The sequence below is a fragment of the Amblyomma maculatum genome, chromosome 2 (assembly GCF_055883805.1).
Source record: "Amblyomma maculatum isolate TAMU_Amacu chromosome 2, ASM5588380v1, whole genome shotgun sequence".
Classification (NCBI taxonomy): domain Eukaryota; kingdom Metazoa; phylum Arthropoda; class Arachnida; order Ixodida; family Ixodidae; genus Amblyomma; species Amblyomma maculatum.
Window position 1 is genome coordinate 23,618,304 of NC_139345.1, and position 20,284 is coordinate 23,638,587.

The following is a 20,284-nucleotide window of genomic DNA, read 5'->3' on the forward strand; positions in this document are numbered from 1 at the left end:
TTGCCATGCTGCTACTGAAAAGGTGCTGTTGGCCATGTTTACCAAGTGTTTACTGCAAAACAAAGCAATCAAACGTTAGGCCAATGGAAACAGTGTAATGCATTAATTTTGACGTGAAAGCCCGATATGGTGGATATATTTGTAGATGCAGACTTCCGCATCCACGTTGCTATGATACGCTTCGTTTGCATACAAACGATAGTCATGGTTACAGTTACAGCATTACAGACGTGATTCTGGGAAAATTCACAGGCGCTACTCCCTTTACTGAGAGCAGCATGCGTACGACTTTGACAATGCAACATGGCACTCTCTACTCTAGACAAAGTTTACGGCAGCCGTATTAAAGCTATAGACGAGAGGTAAGTTGCAGTAAGGTGTAGTTGACAGCTGTTCAGCGCCCGCGATTGTGACAGGAGATGCTTTATTTCGCCGTAAACGAAAAGATGGTCACGAACAGTAAAGTCGGCGGGTTGTCCTTGTAGACAATAAAAACGCTGTGCACAGACGCCACAATTACGTTCACCCAACGGTTTTAAATATTTGTTTCAGCGCGTGGGTAACTTCACCTCAATATTTTGCTGTCGAAGGTAAAGCAAGCTTTTCAGGCGCAAGAAAGGCGGAAATTTGAGCTAAATTTTGGACAGGAAGAGAAATGTCTCACGAAATCGTGTGACTTCTGGTTAGGTCGCTCCAGGACTACCGATAGTTTTATTTCGCGTTCCGAATTCTCGCCGAACGCAACTGACCCACTCTGTAGCGCGATCAATCATAAGAATTATCACAAAGTTTTGTCCCTTATACGTTGAAATAACGTTCCCAAGAGTGAAAAAAAGCATATATGTGGGCCATAAAGGTTGCCAACTGTCTTACTGCTACATAAAATTTTTGCACTAATTAAATGTCAGTTAGGATGACAAAATTTTCACCACTAGGATTGAAGAAACGCTGAAAGAAATCGACAAGTACCTCAAAAATGGGACCCAGAAGGATTTATCCAAACGCCAGAAGAGCTCTCTTTACAGCTTGGAAACCAATTCAACCAATCACAATGCAGTCAAAGAATGTCTCCAAAAGATGGTATGTGGCTGTTTCTGCATTCAATTAGATGCCACGTTCAAGCTTTTACCATGACCAATAATGCACATAAATTTGTGATGTCAGTGTTTAGTAACACAAGCAGCATAATTTTACTAAAATATTCCTATTTCAGCTTCATTTCTGCCACGAACAGCCAAGCTCAATAGAAGCTCTTTTCAACGTCCTCAAGCAGCTCGCGCAGCACTTTTTGTCATTCCAAGGAGCCTGTGACTGTGGAATATGTACTGACTGCCTGGAAGATGCATGTGACAGTACATGCAAGAAGCAGCAGTTATGCGCTGAAAATGCCAAGGACAGTCCGCCAGACATCCACAAGCCATGCGATGACATCAAGTCGTTATGGTGCAGCATATCTTACCACATACAAGCCTACATAACCCGCCAACTCATCCATGAGAAAGAAGTGTTCTACCCAAAGCAAGGTCTCATCCATGACGCCAACTGGGACAGCTACTTTGAAATACTGCACCTCCTGTTCAATCCTGGTCAAGTGCACCGCATTCACCAGTGGGTTCGCTCAGAGCAGCTGCGACGTGCCAGCTGTCCTTGCAAGCCTCCCTCTTCATCACACTGTGTCAGCTGCCTCATACAGTGGTGTGTGCAAAGCCTGGCAAAAGACGTAGCCATGCGGCCTTCACTGGGGATGACGTGGCATGATGTGAGCGAGTGCTACATTTCCAGCGTACGCAGCCAAGCCACACAGTACCTTAAAGAGCTGCGCAAACAGTGGCAAAGAAGACATGAAATCTATGATAAATCATGCTTTTCGCCTTGTCTTGTGAACCCAAATTCTTGTTGGGCGCACAAAGGTGCTGAAAGTAATCAGAAGCCCACCAGTGCAGATATGGGTTCACAGAAAGAAAGTGATGACTGTGAATGGAATGATCGCTGCATTGTGGTAGCAGTTGTTAACCTCATGGCTGAACTACAATGGTTTGAGCAGCAGCTTACTGGAATTAGCAGCAGGACATGGGGTAAGTAAACAAGGTGCACATGTTTTCACTTCACATTAAGGCGGATAAAAAATACCAGATTCTTTTCTTGTTCGATGAAAAATACCAAACAGTGAACTACACTTCATCAGTTCCTAATGGCACAATTTTTTTTTTTCCAATATTCTGAGCATTTTATGAACACACAAAAGAAAATACTTATGCTCAACGAGGGTTTTTTTTTTTTTAATAAATGAAGTCCAGCAGATAGAGATGATAGGGTACCAATGACCGTGCAATGTGCAAACCAATGATATTTTAGGTTGTGTGGTCCAATGTCCTGAAGCTGCACACACTGAAAATGCAGAGTGGACTAAGTATTGCAACTAGACGCAAGAGTGAGTCTCATGCTTCTCTAAAAATCAGAGCTTCTGATCATTAGACATCAGCCACAAGTCAAAATGTCCCATCCAGGCATTAAGGTGGAGGTGAGCGGAATGCAAGTACCAGAAGTGCAAAACCTCCAAATTTTTTGTGATGCACAAACAGAACAATGAGAGAAATAGCACCATCCTAAACAAAATAATAGGCTATCTCAACGAAACTAACAGGTTGATGAGGTGTGTGGAAAACACACTTCAGGGCATGAGGGAATCAGCCTTAATTTGTACTTCGCTGAATTTACTTTTTGCCCTACTTGCACACATATCCATCTGAGGAAGAGAAGATTAACTGTCTGATAAAACAATCCTACAAGTCGGGGCTTCACTTCCTCAGCTACATAGCTAACGAAAGACTACTCGAATTAGACATTCACAATACTCTTGAGGACCTAACAGAAGCACACAGACTATCCTAGTTGGAAAGGCTGTCCAAAATTGAAGCTAGAAGTCACATAATGGAAGTCACGAATCTGATGTGGTTCCACACATGCCACAGCATGCAGACCTCCACTGATTTACCACAGAAACATGAGGATAGACCCAGTCTCCAAGAACATGCAGCCAGAGAACCACAAAGACAGAAGAAAAGCAAATGCAAGACCCCTACACAAACGCTATAAAATCTGCAGGAGACAGTACACGATGTTTCAGAATAGCCTATGAGGGATGCCTTTTCAATAGGCCTTATAGACAGTGCCGAAGAGGCAGCGATAGCTTTGATCATTAGTCCAACCTCCGCGAGGATCATATTTATGGATTTCGAGACTGCAGTGAGAAACTTTGCCAATGGAAGAATCCACAGAATCGTTCTGCATATTCGATGCAGACATTCGCCACCTGATTGTCAGATTAAAATTGGGCTCCAGTGCACTCCCCGCATTCATAAAATGAGGCAGCCCACAGCTATGCCCGAGGTTTCATCAGCTAGGTGGTGGCCGAGCTCTACCTGGGCTCAGCGATGCATCACATAGTGATATTTCACGAAATCATGCTGCATTACCATGACAGTAGGCAAGAATACCCCCCTCCACATGTCACCCACTTAATTGCAGTGCGTTACATGAGGGCCGCTTCAAAGTGGCTCTTTCACCAATCCTTGTAAATATTCACTTATATATCAAGGCTGTTTTTAACCGAAATGCAAAAATTGCAATGTCGTATTAAAATTATTGAGTTTTACCTCCAATGCTTTTCTGAATTACACATGGCTATGAACAACGAGAACTTTGCCTAAGATGTAAGCAATAGCAGTGGCACAAGATAAGTAGATAGATGCATACTTGTGTTCTGAGATATCATTTTGTTCCTAGGTTAGCGCCAAAATTACCTGTTTTCTTTTTCCGGAACTATACTGGGCAACTTTTAATTACTAGCTGTGCTGTCTAAAAGTCCCCAGCAGCCATCGACCGATGGCATGGAGACATGGGATGAACCTTGTGCCTGGGACTGGCGGTGAGTAAATCTGTACATTGCAGCCCAGTTGTGCCTGATAAATGCAGTGTAAGCTACATTACTGCAGGCAGCTGTTGGTATCCAATGGAATACTCATGATCCTACAGCAGAGTATTCAGGACCTTATCCAGATAAAATGGCCACTTCATCAAAGGGACACTGTGTCCATTGAATTAGACGGCGCTGAAGTGCAAGTCAGCATCAGTGGTAAGCACTATACACAAGCCCGAACTCTCTCCTCTGCATATATACTGTGGCTTGCTACTAACACAAGGATTTCTGGAATGCCTTTCTCCTCAATGCGTTATCGCCTTTTACATTTACTTATGCATGGAATATGAGACAGATAATACAATCAAAATACAGGACCACATTATCAGCAAGAAAAAAAAAAATATTTACCAAGATTTTGTAAAAACGAACTTCGTTAAGAGCAGCACAATTCAATGCAGAAGACATAATATGAAGGTGTATATATGTAATCCACCAAGGCAACATATTTGCACAAGTCTTGATAATCAAGCACAACCAATTAAAACTGCTTTCCAATAACTACGTACAGATTTTTTTTTTTTCACTTAATTTCCTCTTGAATTTGCACTGTAGAAAAGTTTGAATAAGTTTCAGTTGATGCTTCACATTTTTCTCATTATATTTTTTATCCCTGTTCCTTGTTCATGTTCATTTGATAATGATCCAGGTTTGCTAACAACGTTATATTAATTTCTCAGCTGAGTTACGTGTTAGCCGATGAGTTCAATTATCATAACTCATATGCATATGTTGCAGCTTTCCAAGCTGTTCACCACCTGGCTGTTTATGAACCAGCTGCAAGTGCCTGTCAAGGTGTGCTAGGACCCTTCCGTGCCTCCTTCATCCATGCTGTTCATGTTGCCCTGGGTCAGGCAGTGGAAGCCCTAGAAGCTGGCCTGAGATGCAGGAACCACCTGCCAAAAAGACTCTATGTCGCTCTGAACACTGCCTGCTACTTGAGCAATTATTTGCTCAGTTTCACTGCAGCACTGTCAGAGAAAAACGAGTAGGTCCTACCATTCTTACAACAGCCGTTGGGGTGCTGGTAGCCAATGCACTGTCAGATGCCATAGATATTACTATGATGGAATTGAGGCTGCATGCTCAATCTGTGTATGACCTTTATGTGGCTGCACCGACTACATTATTGATGCTCCGGTTCACTCTGGCCACAGCATATAATGAGATTTTAAGCACATACTTATGGACATCCTTCTTTGTTGGGGATTTATAAAGTTCACATGCTGTTTCTGTGCTGTTCAAAATTTGCATGCCTTCAGTTTTTCTAGCAAATGCTAAGCCAAGTTAAGTAGAAAGGCCTCTGTTGCAGAAGCCAAGCAACAGCACCATTTCATGGCTTGCTCCAGAGAGTTTCATCAACCCAGAAACAAATCAAGAAACTCATCCTGCTGCACCACCTTAAGTGGGTGACCGGCTGCATACTCCCAAGCTGTGACAGTGCTCAAGTGAGTAGACACATCACTGCACTCAATACAACAGGACGTAGGATGAAGGCAGCTAGTGTGTTTTTCTACTCTTCAGTATACGTGCAACTTCAGGCACCCTTTTTTTGCAACTCACAGCAGGTACAACTTACAGGATCAAAAGCACATTCTGTTAGTGGTGCACATCTGGCAGTCTAAAAATTTGACCTCGGCATGTACATTTGTACAGGTCATATTTGTTAGCAGAATGCCACTTTTTTGCTTTTTATCTCGAATAGAACAGCACATGGCCATGCAGGGTCAATCATGGAGGTAAAATGCGGAAACCCCATTGTATGTGCTGTGTGACATCAGTTCGTGCTCTGCTTCTTTCCACAATCTAATTGCTTTCCTCACAGAGTGGTCTAGTTTCCCATTAAGAGTGAGACAATTATTGTGCATTTCCTTTCCTCATAAAATCGTTTGTATATATTTTTTTACACAAGATGCATCGAAACAGTGCAGACTAAAATTCTGAGAACGCAGGGTTTCCGTTATTCTTACTAACAGGACTTCAAGAGGGCTTGTGCCTGGAGTCTGTACATGGAAGCTCTCTGCAAGGACCTGAAACATCGGGTCGGCCACTCTCAGCGTGGCTCACTGTTGAGGCTGCTACTCAGTGAAATGCTCAGGTAAGTCAGCAGAGAAAGTCTACTGGTATTAAAAGCAAATGGTACACCATTACCCTGACATTCATTTACAGGAGGCAGCCAACCAGTCACCATAATACTTCTCTATTGCAAACATGCATGAAAAGAAATGAAGTACTTGATCATTTTTCAACATAGTCCAAAGCACATCCAACACCAGCATTTCAACAATGCCTGAATGTTGCAAGAAAGAAGTTTTCCAGATTGATCCTGCATTCACCTATGCACTGCTGCTTTCGCTTCATTATTTGCGCTAAATTTCACCAGCAAAATGTTGCAACACAATTCCTCAACTTGCCGTACAGTTCCAAACCTGTTGAATCGGCATCCCTGTATTGTTCTTTCATTCATCACTGGCCATTATATTGGTTTTTCACCTTCGCTATTAAAAAGATAAGTAATTAAGTGCACGCGGCTTCTATATTCTAACATACTTGCAAGGAGGTGACTATCTTCTATGTGCAACTTCATTCCTGAGCTAATGTTGATGGACCGCAATAGAGTGCCGAATTTGGCCACGGTAAAACTTAAATAGCTCTCAACTGCCACCTTAAGGTTACTTTCTGGATTAATCACATCACTACATTTACCTACAGGCGCTGTGGTGACACAGCACAGGAAACAACATGCAAGGGTGCATGTGTAATTGGTGTGTAATTCTGCGTTAAAAGAATAAGTTAAAACGCCATGAAAAAAGCATCACACAGAGACTGAATAAAAGCCAGTTTTTCATTTATCACATATCAAATCTGTTTTACTCCGGTTGCAATAAAGAAGTCAGCTGGAGTAAAACATTATTTTTTTCTCAACCAGAAATTGATTTGGAAGCTTCACAGTGAAATGTATGCACAGTCAAAGCATGGGAACATACCACCTCTATGCTTTTGACGCGAAAACATTAAAAGCCCCATTCTGAAGTAATCTGGCATTGGTGTTGCGAGCAAAAAATCACAAGCTTGCCTAAATGGCAGGTGGTAGTTTTCAGATAAAATGGCAAGGAATTGATTTGTTGGTGGGATGTGTGATGTCATGAGATCACGACATTCAGTTGGAAGGACCTGCTAACTTGACTAGCTTCTGCGAGATTAGAGCAGAACACGGGGCTCTTGGATTCCAAGTCAGACTCTCTCTAGGCTATGCAGGAACGTTCATATAGCTTGGTCAAAGTGGGGCTTTATATTGCTATGAGTCAGACAAAGACGTAACATTATATATGTAGGGTTGTCTTGCATGTAACTGGGTACTAGCTTACGAATGTGCAGTATTCTGGAACTTTATCGGACCCGTTTTGAAAAATTCTCCCGCCTCAACCGGAGGCTCATTTGTACTGAAACTGCGCACAAAGTTTGCGTGTTGTTGACCCTTTTGTTACGAGGTAAGTTTGACCATGGTGCTCATCTGGTTTGGCCGCGCATGATAAAAAACCATGAACCTTCTGTGACGAGATAGAGGAGAAAGAAATGCCAATGCAGAGTTTTCAGAAAAATACAGCTGTGGCGCCATCTGGCGACGCTGGAGGAAAATACCGCGGTTTAAAAGTGGCCAGGCATTCATGGCATATTTTTGTAATAATGCTGGATGACGCCACTGCTGCCCTTCGGCGGAAAATTGGCGTTCACATCTTTCACTCCTTCAGTCTCATCACAGGCGGCTCTGGTTTCTCATCATGCGGGACCAAACCAGGTAAGAACCACTGTAAGACTTGCTACACAGTAAAAGAGGCAACAGTGCATAAGATTTGTGCGCGGTTTCAGGTGCAAATGAGTCTCCAGTTGAGGCGGGAGAATTTTTCAAAATGTCTCCGATAAAGTTGCAGAACACTGTACGTCAATGGGCATGTATGAGATAATACATGCAGAAATAAAGGATTAGTGATCAAGCAAGTAGCAAAGTGCATGTATGCAAATAAAGATCCATTAGGGTAGCTGGAGATGGGAGCCATTAACTTTGTCACATTATACCCTTAAGGGCAGAGCTTAAGTGTCCCTCAAGTATTTTTACGCCCCTCTTCTGTTGCAGGCAGGCCATATCTGTGAAGATGGTATCCCAAGAATCCGAGCTGAAATTGATTCTACAAAGAGCATACGATGCACTTTTCCTTATCTGCAGCAACACTCAAGAGGTTCTCGGGCTGCCAGTGAGTTAGCTCCCTTGGAAAATGTGCATGAATTTTCTTGCGATTGTTATTTCTCAGCACAGGTTAGAGAGAAGCACATCAAAGCACATTACTTCATTCAGCATATGTAGGTATAGCTCATTAATGACTGAGCTGTCATCATCACTATGAATGCAAGGCATAGGTGACTAATATAAAAGAATCAATCAGATTTCCACTATAACCCAGGCCAACTGTCACTGTTGCTGCTTTCAGTCAGCGTGAACAGACTGAAATTCACCTCTCTGAACAAAATAGCGGCTGCTTGTCACACCACTGGCAGAAGCCATTGGAATTCTTGAACGCAAAAGCTTCAACATTAATGCACACCATGACCCAAGGTATCCCTTAGATTTTCTTCTTTAATTTGGTTAGTTTGCCTTGATAGTAAACTAAAGATGCCTGAAAGAATGCAACAAAAAAAAAATGGTGGCCAACAGTCTGCTAGAATGCACTCACTTCTGGTTGACACATCACACATACAACACGAAGAACAGCCCCACTGGGTAAATTTCTTGTCACGATGTTCTTCTTACTCTACTTTACTTTATGATGAGCAATGCCACAGAGACATGCTTCTCATCCAAAATCTCTCTCTCTCTTACGCACGCACACACACACGCACACAACCCTTTGTTCACTTCTGACGAGTTTTCACTCTGAGGCCACAGAACATTTTTTTTATCACCCTGTAAATTGCACAGCATTGTATCTTTATTTCGCTCTGATAATTGAGACAACTTAATCAAGTGCACAAAAATATGACTCAAGCAATGAACATTAATCATCCTAAATAGGAAGGACAACCATATCTATTTGTGCACTCTACAGGATGCAACGATGGCAACCACTAATTTAATCCCACATTAAATTAGTGGTTGCCATCGTGAACAAATATGAACAATAGCAGTTACATACTTTACTTACCTTGTCACATATTATTTTCCAGTACTAACATTGAGAAAAAAAACATGGTAGAATTAGTGCTCAAGGCGATCAGCTCAATAAATTCAAAGGTTGTTTTTGCATCATTTAGTGCCTTCTGCGGCTTCCTGCTTCAAACAAAATTCAAAAAGTTGCATCTAAACATGCAATTTAGGTTTAAACAACATTTCCACAATTTGGAGCAATATATTTTGACTTCTTTTCAGCATCACCAATGTTATCAACACTATAGCCAAACGGGTGAGTTGGTGGAACATATTGGATGGAAAAACAGCGCAAAAGACAAGCACCAGAGCAAAAAAACACAAGACGAGCGCTGACTCACAACTGAAAGTTTATTCAAAGAGGGAACACAATATATGGAAAAAGTAACCACCCTATCAAGAAGCGGACAAGCAAAAACACGTGTTGCTACATAGGATGAAGGCACGCAATCTCGTTTTCATGCAGAAAAATGGATGGCTTACTAACACACAACCTAGTTTTTTTCTTCATGTGGTAGGCCTCCATTACCTCATGTTTTAAGCGGGCCGGGTGCTTATAGAGGATATCGGAATAGTGCAGTGAAGGATAACAAGATTCGCAGTCACGGATGTGGTCAACGAGATTAGTAGATTTGTTAGCATCCAAGTTATTTGTATGCTCTTTCAAACGTGTATTAATGCACCGCCCCGTCTGCCCGATGTACACTTGTCCACATGACAGTGGGAGTTTGTAGACTACACCTTCAGCACACGGCACATACTCTGTTTCATGCTCAACCCCACATGTTAGTTCATGTTCAGGCTCAGCTTTTCTTTCCAATGTTATGCAGATATCACTGCTATGCATTACGCTAGGTTTTCACACTTTTTTGCAATATAGATGGCTTCAGCTTTTACGGAATGTCTTTTCCTCTCTACTCTGTCCATCATCATGTTTCATTTTTTGAATGTCCACAACATACATGTGAACAGATTAATATCCCTATCTTTCCCAACCAGTCCACATATTCCAATGTTGCTACATTTCTGCATCTTTTATAAAAAAAAACAAAAAAACAAAAAAAAAAAAAAACAAACAAACACATCTATTGATACTGCCTAATTGATGTCTTTCAGCAAACACATAACCAACACCAGTGAAACTCTTGTCTTATGCCATAACACTTGTACCTCTTCTCAGGTGAGCCCCGCCATAATGGGGTCCATAGCTGAAATCCACAGCCACTGCAATGCCTTGCTCAATCTGGTATCCAAACAAGGCCTTGTCTCAGAACAGGAGCAACAGTGCGATGACCAGCATGAGCAACCGCAGCCACACCAGCAGCAGACACACCAGCAGGCACCATGGCTGTGCTTGCTGCAGCCCTCCCAGTTTCCAGGTCCACCCTGGGCTCAGCTTCCAACCAACACACGTGTCTGGCTTCCACTGGCTCTATGCCTGGCAGCTGACCAACCACCGCCATCGCTTCTCCTACAGGCAAGACTTCCAGCCAGTCGGCTTCTGGATTGTTCTTATAATACCAGCTACTGATATTTAAAAATAGGCTTCTTGAGATATGAAGACTGCTTCTGTGGCACAATTGTACCAGTGTTGGTAGACTTCAAAAAGCAGAGAAATAATATTAACTAGTAAGCTGGTTATTTATAAGTTCTCATAATTAACTTCTTAAACATTACAGTTAGGCACATAGCTCCAATTAGAGATTTGGAGCCAGCCGTTACTAATAGCCCTATCAGTTCTTTTTTTTTTTTTGAAATCACCATTATTCTTGGCATTGTGGCTCAACAAAGTTTGGCTATCCTGTGCCAAAAGACATGAGCATTCGAAAAACCCACACTCTAAGCAACGCCCACTATGCCTCCAATCAATGGTGCAAGAGCAATGTCACCTTCTCTGTCTCGCCTGAGCTGTGGTCCTTGCTGCTGCTTGCTGCTCTAGCCCATGCTGGACAAACAAAGCCATGTGGTGCTTATTCCATTAAGTGGTGGCACTGCAGATGGTGCCAAAACCACATTTTTTTTTGCATGAGATAACCAAAATTTTCATGAAACACATTTCTTAAAGGCTTCCTTGAAACACCTGGTATGTACACCATCAAAAACAACCCTGGACAAGGGCCATTAAATACAATAATCTACATAGCATGATGTAACAGTTTATTCAATGCTACCAAAGTACCTCATAGAAAAAAAATTTTTTTTTGCTACCTCGGTGCACAATAACTTAGCAAAATTCAGCCCAGTCATCATTGTCAAACAAAATTTTCAGGCAGCAGGATTTCGTTTTTTTTTTCTTTTTTTGCAAAATCGTCAATTTACAAATTGTTGCCATCGCAATTTCTGTCTGGTGCAGCAGGTTTTTTTCTACCACAGATTCCTTAATATTTAGAAATAGGCAGAGTCAGCTGGATAAAAAAGAAAGCAGAGACATTTGTCTAGGGTGATTTCTGATGCCTCATTAACCATGGCTTGCCCATTAAGACGAGCGGATTACCTGTGGATATGTTTCGCCACATTTACCATGCCTTATCTCACAATCAGGGTAAAGGAAACTGGTACAAATGCAGGAAGTTGCTTATTTGATAGCAAAGGAAACCAACAGAAGAAAAGAAAATTTAAGCTTTTGGATACTCCCAGATGTATATGCAGAAGTTGTGACAACAGCCTGTGAGTGTAAGAATCTAGCTTAGCTTTGTATGGGCTGATGAGCTCCAGAAAGCCATTTTGAAAGTCCTGCAAGTATGAATATTGTGAAATTATCTACAGTGATCTGTAAGTACAAATGAAGCACTTTTTATTTTTTGAAGGGAGCCAAATCCACTTTGGCAGAAATGAAGCAAAACGTGGAAGTTCTTTTTATCCATAACAATACATTGGAAGCTTTAAAGTGATATGCTTTAAAATGGTAGTTATTTGGCCCATTTAGCTTTGATAGTTTTTCAAAGGAAAGATTTCTGTGGGAACTAAATATTACAGCTGAACTTCACCTAAATTTGGTGTCTAAATTCAGCTCTTTCTGAAAAAAAAAAATAAAAAAAAGCCAAGTACTTGCAATATCAGTAACCAATTAATATCAAATTAGGCGACTCATTTTGACCAGCATTGAATGGAGATGTAGTGTGATGACGTTGATCGTGTGTGCGAGTGCGCGGGTTGTTCGAGAAGAAGTGAAGTGCGGCCGCGAGTGGGGTGAGCCAGTGCGCGTGAGTTTGTTCGAGACAGAAGGATGGGACGGACGTCCCTGGGCATCGATGGCAGTTGAACTCATCGTTCTGGGCCTTGCGGCATAGGCCGGCTTCGCCAGCCCCGCCCGGGCACTTGGTCCGGGGTCTGGTGCCACACAGCGCTTTGCCATCCTATGAACAACTCCTGGCAGACTAGCCAAATTGAGATGTAAATTATGTGCCCAGGTCCGTTCAGGACCTCTGGACAGGTGCCATATCAGATTCACGGACACACACACGCTTTTCTTTTCTTGACTATTAACGTATCACGGGTCACACACGCATACAGCCTAGCTTAATGTCTAATGGAACATGTCCAAAAAAACGTCCTACTTCTGTTTAGTCTGCTCTTGGACTCGACGCCGGTGTAGGCGAGTTTGACGGTGCTCAAAGTCCAGTTGAGGCGAGTCCTGCGATGCTTGAAGTCCGGTTGAGGTGACAGAAGAGACCGGCGGCTGGGGTGTCCCTGTTCATGCTCAGGCGTCTGAGTACCCAATAGCGCGGTAGGCCACGCTTTAGCATCTGCGTTGCAGTCCGGGGTACTGCGGTGGGTCACGCCCGGGTACTGCAACGGCATCAGTGCGGCGGCACAAGTGGGATGGTCAGGCTCGATGGTGCAGTTGAGCTGCCTCCGGGAGTTGTCCACAGGTAGATGGCGAAGCGCTGTGTGGCACCAGACCCCGGACCAAGTGCCCAGCCGGTGTTGGCGAGCGGGCCTATGCCGGCAGGCCCAGAACGATGAGTTCAACCACCAGCGACGCCCAGGAACGTCCGTCCAGTCCTCCTGCCTCGAACAAACTCACGCGCACTGGCTCGCCCCGAACGCGGTCGCACTTCACTTCTTCTCGAGCAAGTCGCGCACTCGCACACATGATCAACATCACATGTACAACTGTATTTTATATCAATGTACTGTTTTTAGAAGTTCATTAAGGTTATTCTTGGCTGGTGGCCCTATATAGGTAGGTTTAATTCTGCAAGTATTAATTCACAAATGGTTGGCTGTGACCACTACAAAAGTAAAGGGTAAAGTACACAATTACTGCTAATAATCTTTTGCAATGATTTATTATGTGGAGTTGGATGTACCACCACAAAGTGTAAAAGAAGTCTCACTAAGGAGCGAATACCGTAACACAAAGTTTTACTGCAGTTTAACCAGTTCCAAAAAAAAACAAAGTTGCTATGATTGCCAGTTCTACAATGTTTTTTTTTTCTTTCTCTTTGCAACATAGCCATTTTTTATTACATCTTGCCTGGGAAAGGCAGAAAGAAAAATATATGTATGCCATGCTAGTAAAGGCATGCGTCCAAATGTGAAGCATTGAATAGCTGCAGTTCAAAAGGCTCTTTGTCACAAAGGATAAAAACATCTTGTAGATGTCTTGAAATCTGTAATATGCACTGCTGTTTACATCAAGTTAACAGTCAGCTAAGTACAGATTTTATAGCATGCTAGCAGCACTCAAGTACAGCTCTTGTGTGCCCTGCAGTGTCTGACTGCAGCAGAGGGCACGCTGTCTGTGCTGCTGGCCTCGCAAGTGGCCAATCAAGTCAAGGCTGGCGATAGCAAGGACAAAGCAAAGCAATTCCTAGATGCTCTCTTCAGTGTGCTGGTGCTGTGTGATGGACACCAAGGTGAACTCAGCAGTGTACTGCACACCGTTATTGAGAAGTAAGCAAGCAGTGCTTCTATTGTGCAATAGTATTTTTGCACCACAAGAGGTTATTGATGCCAGTGCAATGCTGCTGGCCTGACTTGTTGATTAATGCAGCTGATTAATATAGCAGCATAGGGTTTCTCTTTCTACACTGAGCAGTTACTACACTTAGATGTTTATTATATTTATTTACAATACAGTAAGCCTTTTACAGCTATTACAGGATGGGAAAAAAATACAGAAGGCATATTTCTACAAAAACCATATTTCATATTTTCTTAAAAGCCACAGCTGAGTTGGTCATTGGTTTTCGAGAGGAACGAGTATACTTGAACAAGTCAGCTCTAGGTGTAAACGACATAACGCTGAGTGGGTGGTTAGTATACGAGGACATAATCTGCCTCTCCAGTTGGCAAGACAGTGCTTATCTTTCTGTCTGGCATATGTCTTGGAAGACAACATGACAGCAACCAAAGGTTTCAGGTTTGAACCTGGCCGTGGTGGTCGCATTTCAATGGAGGCGGAGAATAAGGAGACTGTGAACCTTCACTACAATGTCCCTCCAAATCTGGATAAAATGGTTTATAAATATCAGCATTTACATATAATTACCTGTTTTTGTTTAGCTATAATGCTGTTTCAAATTTCACTGTTTCATAGAAGGCAGGGTGCGATGAGATCTCACACCATGGCCTATGCCATTCTGTTCATGTAGGTGGCTTTAATAACTCAAAATTTTTACGAAGTCACAAATTTTGTGGTAAATGTGTTGGCACTAGTCTATGTTTTTGTGCATTGCTTTGTACTTGCTCTTAGCTGAAGCTTCTCTGTTTTAAAATACAAGTAAGTAATGGATTCATTGCTATTGTGGCCATGCTTTCAGCACTAAAAAGAACCTCTAATCCAAACAGGTCAGACGGATGGCAGGAATTTGAATCCGCTTCTCTTATGAAGCCTAAATCAGAGGTAAGGTTTCTGCACTTGTATTTCTAGCCACATTCTCCAAAACGATTACGTTGTTTCAGAGGGCCTGGTGGTATCATTGCCTACAAAATCTACTGGTGCCTTACCTAAAAAGGTATGAATGGTGGCCAAGAAAGAAAACATTAAAGTCACCTGAAACTTTTCTTTCCAGCGTTGTCGTAAGCCTCACAACGCTTATCTTCAGAAGTGCATGTGAAAAGAGCTGTTCCTGGCTACATCAGATGTGGGATGAGCTTGACCAGCACTCCAAGATTGCACCAAACAACCTACAAGGTAACGTCAAACAGCACAAGCACCAAACAGAGATTAGCTCTTATTATTAAATAATTTTGCCATGCAGAGGCATGCATTCCATGCAGTGCATGCAATAGAATGCATTTTTCCTTGTAAGCAAAGCCATAGAATGACGTTTTTCTCAGTTCTGAAATGTTACAATGATGCCAAGCATTATTTACTAGTACTGCAATGTTAACTTGACTCAACTCAACGTACATGAGATTCCCAATTGTCATGCGCTGTTAACTTTTCACCTGTCACTGTACTGTGTAAGGATAAGAAATTGCGGTAAATTATTGATATTCTACAGCCAGACCCTATCAGACTAGCTGGTCCATGATTTTTAAAAGTCAGTGGCACAAAAAGAGAGTCACTTCAAAGCACATGCTCATTTCAGGACACAGGTGCTTGTTTTATGGCCTTGAGTACTGAATGTGTTGCTTTTCTTGTGCTAGAGCTCTTTGTCAAATCAGGTGACTGTGTTTTTGGAAACATTACATGTGGACATGCAATGGTTCCAGACAGACCCTTATAGATCACACCTCTTGTCAGCTTGATGCCCAACATTATGTTGCAGGGCACAGCCTGTTGGTAGAGCTGCTGTCATGTACCATGGCAGTGGTGCCTACATTCCCAGCCCCACTGCTGGCATGCCTGACAAAACTAGGTGCACGTGTGGCCAAAGTGGGACTGCTATCAGCAAAACATTCAGCTGGTCTACAGGTATACACGAAAGGAACAAGTGCAGCATGCTCCTAATCACACACTTTGCCATAAACGTTTTTCTTGTTATACTATTCGACCAAACATAAATAAATAAAAATGAAGCACAGCCTTGTTTTATGGTGGCACTGATGCACCTGCACGCATGCAAGTTTATTACAGAAATGTTAGCCATCTTTCTAAAATCGTTCAGTGAGAACCTGGGGACTGTCCATCAAAAGTTAGTGCATTTTTCATCCACATTTCTTGCTGATTCTGTGTGGTCTTTACAGCATGTGAATAGCACACATACTCTGCTTACTAGGCACAGAAACAGGAAGACCTGACTCTTTATGCAGGTATTGGTGTCAACCGTGCACGACATTCTTAAATGCCCACAGCAGCTGAATGAGCTGTTTGGCTCAAGGTTAGACTCAAGGACGAACCTGGAGTGCTCTCGCATTGCTGACGAGATAACAGCACTTGCATTGCTGCAAGCACAGCATCCAGGAGGTGAGCCTCGTGCTGGGCTAGAGTGTGACCAAAGAGCCATCAACTGCTTGGACCTACTGGCTGGGCTGCTCACTGCAGAGATGTAAGCACTGTATGAGACAGTGGAAAAGCACTAGTCACCCAAATAAACACTAGCATGGCAAAATAAGACAAGTGATAATAGAACATGTACAAAATGTCTAACTCTAGTCAGAAACATGCACAAAGTCCCTTTGGTAGATGTACAGTGTGCATCAAAAACTCGTAGACAGGTCTGCCTTTGAGGTGTGCAGCAGGGTATTCACAACATTCCCAAACTTACTATTTCTGTGGGGGCAGGAGGAGTACCATTCCCACCTTGGAAAATCTTGGTAGCTTCAAAGTGATCGTAAGTTCCAGAATATTCTCTGGCTAAACTAATTGAACCATGGTACAAAAATACATCTTTACTTAATACACATCAAAATATTTTGTTCTGGCTTCTTTCCTCATGCAGTAGAGCTGTGGAATGAACTGTCTACTCGTAGTAGTCTGAAGGCCTTTCAAACAAGTCTTGACAAATATTTTAATTGGAGTTAACCTGTTGTCCTCTGTGGTGCAATGTAATATTTGTGTCTATTTCTAGCTAACTCCAGCGCAAAAGTATTGAATGCTGCATTCACATTATTTTGAAATGTTCATCCTTATAGTCATTCATGTTTGAAGTTTTCGTATATATCGAGTTTTGTTCGGATTGTTTGCATTCCCTCCCCTCATGACCTTCAGCTGAGGGTTAACAGTATGAATTAATAAATAAATACACATATTCCTGAAAAGAACACATTATAGCCTAGGCACTTTTGATGCTAGAAGTCATGTTAAGTTTCATCTTCTTGAAAAGGTAGAATATGCATACTAATAACCATCTTGAATTCCTGCCCATTAACAACCAGCTGTTTGCTAAGGTGAACATTACAGAGTGTGGCATTGCAGGAATTAAGATGCTGCTGTTGTAACACTTACTGCGTATTAACCGATATACATCATTATACCCTTGAATCCGCTAATAGCTAACAATTTCGTCTTGTTCTTGGCTACCTTTAACCATGTCTGATACCAGCTTAAGTCTAATCTGATCTAAGTGCTCATCTTTTTTTCCTGTCCATTAGGGATGCCCCTTGGGAAGAAGGCCTCTCTCAGGCAGCAGAAGATGTCACACTTGGGTTGGTTGCAGAACAGTTGCTCAAAACACCACAAGGTATATGCACACATATAAAAGTACTGATTTCACAGTGAAAGCTGTAGTAGGTCCCTAACTCTGCTATAGCTTAGCTGCTGTAGACATGTATTTCATGATGGAATGGTGAGCAACTCGTAAGTTACGCTCTCCATGCTGACCGATGGAAAGGGGCAAAGCCTCGCATTACAGAGGCAGCGCATCCTCGGGGCGGAAACTGGCAGGTGGTGCTGGAATCATCAAAGGTCCAACTGGTGGCAATACCGAAGCACTAGCAGCCGGCTTTTGTCTCGGTCAAGGTGGGCAAGTGGAATGCAGAACAAAACTAGACTGTGGTGAAGCACTTTCCATTTAGTAGTGGTTAAGTGTGCTGTTAACGCTTGCTTGTTTCCGCTTAGGATTAAAGCTTTGCCTATTAGCCTTTAGTGCTAGCCATGGACATCGTGTTGGAGACTGGCTGACCACTGAAGCAAAAGTAGTTGCAGGAGGTCAAATGTAGGTTGAGCTTGCACATGAGCATGAAATGCCAAATTGGGCCTGTGGGAAGACTGACCAGGAATTCGCCTGTGAGGTGCCAAGGGACTTGTGATTTCCAACTGGGCAGTCACCTGTAAAACACCAAAATGGGCCTGCCATTCCAGACCTCACAGCCGCAATGCTTATCAGCTTCATTGATTAATTCGCTAATCTGGTAACTTAAGCTCAACTAATTTTTTTTTTTACTTTTCGAAAAAAAAATGGCTGTCAGAGAGCATGCAAAGCAGCTTACTACTGCTTGCATTTATGCTACCTTGCAAATGAAAAAGAATCTGGCAAAACTGTGTCACTGGTGTTCAGATGGTGGCGCTTGTCACAAAGGGGTGTATGCAATTAGAGACTGCAAATGACAGTACAGATGGTTAATATGTCCCAAAAGTTGGCACCAGGGACTAGTGTGAGCACGGATGACAAAGCGATTGCTATCATTCACCAGAACTGCCCGCTGCAGTGGCGCAGTGGTTAAGGCACTGCAATGCTGTTCCCAAGGATGCGGGATCAAATCCTGGCTGCGGTGGCTGCTTTTCGGCAAAGGTTAAAAGGAAGATGTTCGTGTGCTGTGCGATGTCAGTGCACAATAAAGAATTCCAGATGGTAAAAATTTCCGGAGCCCTCCATTACGGCATCTCTTATCCTCTAAGTTGCTTTGGGAATTTTTTTAAGATTATGTTTCAAGCTGCAAAATTTTAGAAAAACAAGTCTGACAATTTCAAGTTTTTGTGATAGATAAACTAACTAAAGTTTAAGCACCCTGGACATGTGTTTGGGATAAACACAGAGTGGCTTTATTTGCAGCCAGGGTAACTTGCCCATGCCCACACAGTGAAATACTCTAGAAAAATCGCACTGAATCTCTCATACTGCACAGAGTCTTTAAAGTTTTATCAGCTACATTGACTAAAAAACTTTAACCACTGACTGAATGACTAAAATGAAAAAAATTCTGTCCATTGCAGGGCATGGAAACATCAGCTACTTGTACACTGTGCTCTGTTGCAATGAGGCATGGATACGAAGCACGCTGGCTATCCCACCAACCGACTGCTACCAAATTCGACTGTCTTCTCAGCGTTTTCTCGAACTAAACTGCAGCAGGAGGACAAAAGAGCACAAGTTCAATCCTCTAGAGGCATACGCTAGCTGTCTACAGGTTGTGCAAAATGTAAGCCAGGCTCAGTCATCCTAAAATAAGATATTGTTTTTTGATGAATGTATGGATCAATAAATGTGATCTCATAAAAGGAAAAAAAAGCTGAGACGAGGTATATGATACAAGAACTTTTAACACGTAAGAAATGCCACCAGAGAATCTTGTACACGACCCCCTTCCCCTTAAGAAGTATCCTGGGGTAGTGTACAAGATTCCGCGCGCAGATTGCGACCACAGTTATATCGGAGAATCAGGAATCGGGAATCAGGTGCAAACAGATACAGCAGCACAAAAATGATGTGGCGAAAGGACACAGTGCTACTAACGCTCTGGCCGAACACGTGCAAGAAACTGGACACGCCATCAATTGGGACGAGGCATGTGTGCTTGCAAGAGAACGGATCGCTTCTAGACGTTTGTATCCAGAGTCTTTGATGATTCAGACCACTCATGGCACACTCAATCGGACGCAAGGGTATCTACCATCCGATTATGCAAGATCATTACGATGCATTCTAAAGAAGCTATACACGCATGTTTTATGTCTGGTTTCCCCATTGTGAACGAGGAAGCTGTAGGGCTTCCGAAACGTCATTATGCTTTTATTAAACTTTGACTTGGTCAGTTACCCTATAATTTTCTTTATGCTTTGTGGCTGTAAGGCTGTGTAATGATGGGTTCATACCGACATGAATACTGCAGATAAGGTTCTATATGTTTTAGTTTTTGCATTTTACAATACATAACACTTTTAGCAAAGTGGAGCCCCAATATTAAGCAAACTGTGGAGCCAAACGGAGCCATTCTTAGTTGAGTGGTACAGTGTACCTGGAACTGGGCTACAGTTGCCTATACAAACAGAC

At 42.5% G+C, this 20,284-nt stretch overlaps 1 protein-coding gene across 1 annotated transcript; it reads left to right on the forward strand.

Moving 5' to 3' along the window:
* Window positions 1-213: 213 nt before the first annotated feature.
* On the forward strand, window positions 214-19,860 carry LOC146198131 (uncharacterized). The gene is made up of 18 exons (XM_084593457.1): window positions 214-362; window positions 936-1,080; window positions 1,214-2,075; window positions 3,850-3,928; window positions 3,996-4,135; window positions 4,718-4,967; window positions 5,292-5,427; window positions 5,956-6,077; window positions 8,115-8,232; window positions 10,360-10,656; window positions 13,897-14,078; window positions 14,976-15,030; window positions 15,090-15,142; window positions 15,200-15,321; window positions 15,902-16,047; window positions 16,386-16,621; window positions 17,667-17,755; window positions 19,228-19,860. The coding sequence occupies exons 1-18, from the start codon at window positions 304-306 to the stop codon at window positions 19,455-19,457; spliced, it is 3,321 nt and encodes a 1,106-aa protein (XP_084449583.1). The 5' UTR covers window positions 214-303; the 3' UTR covers window positions 19,458-19,860.
* The last annotated feature ends 424 nt before the right edge of the window (window positions 19,861-20,284 follow it).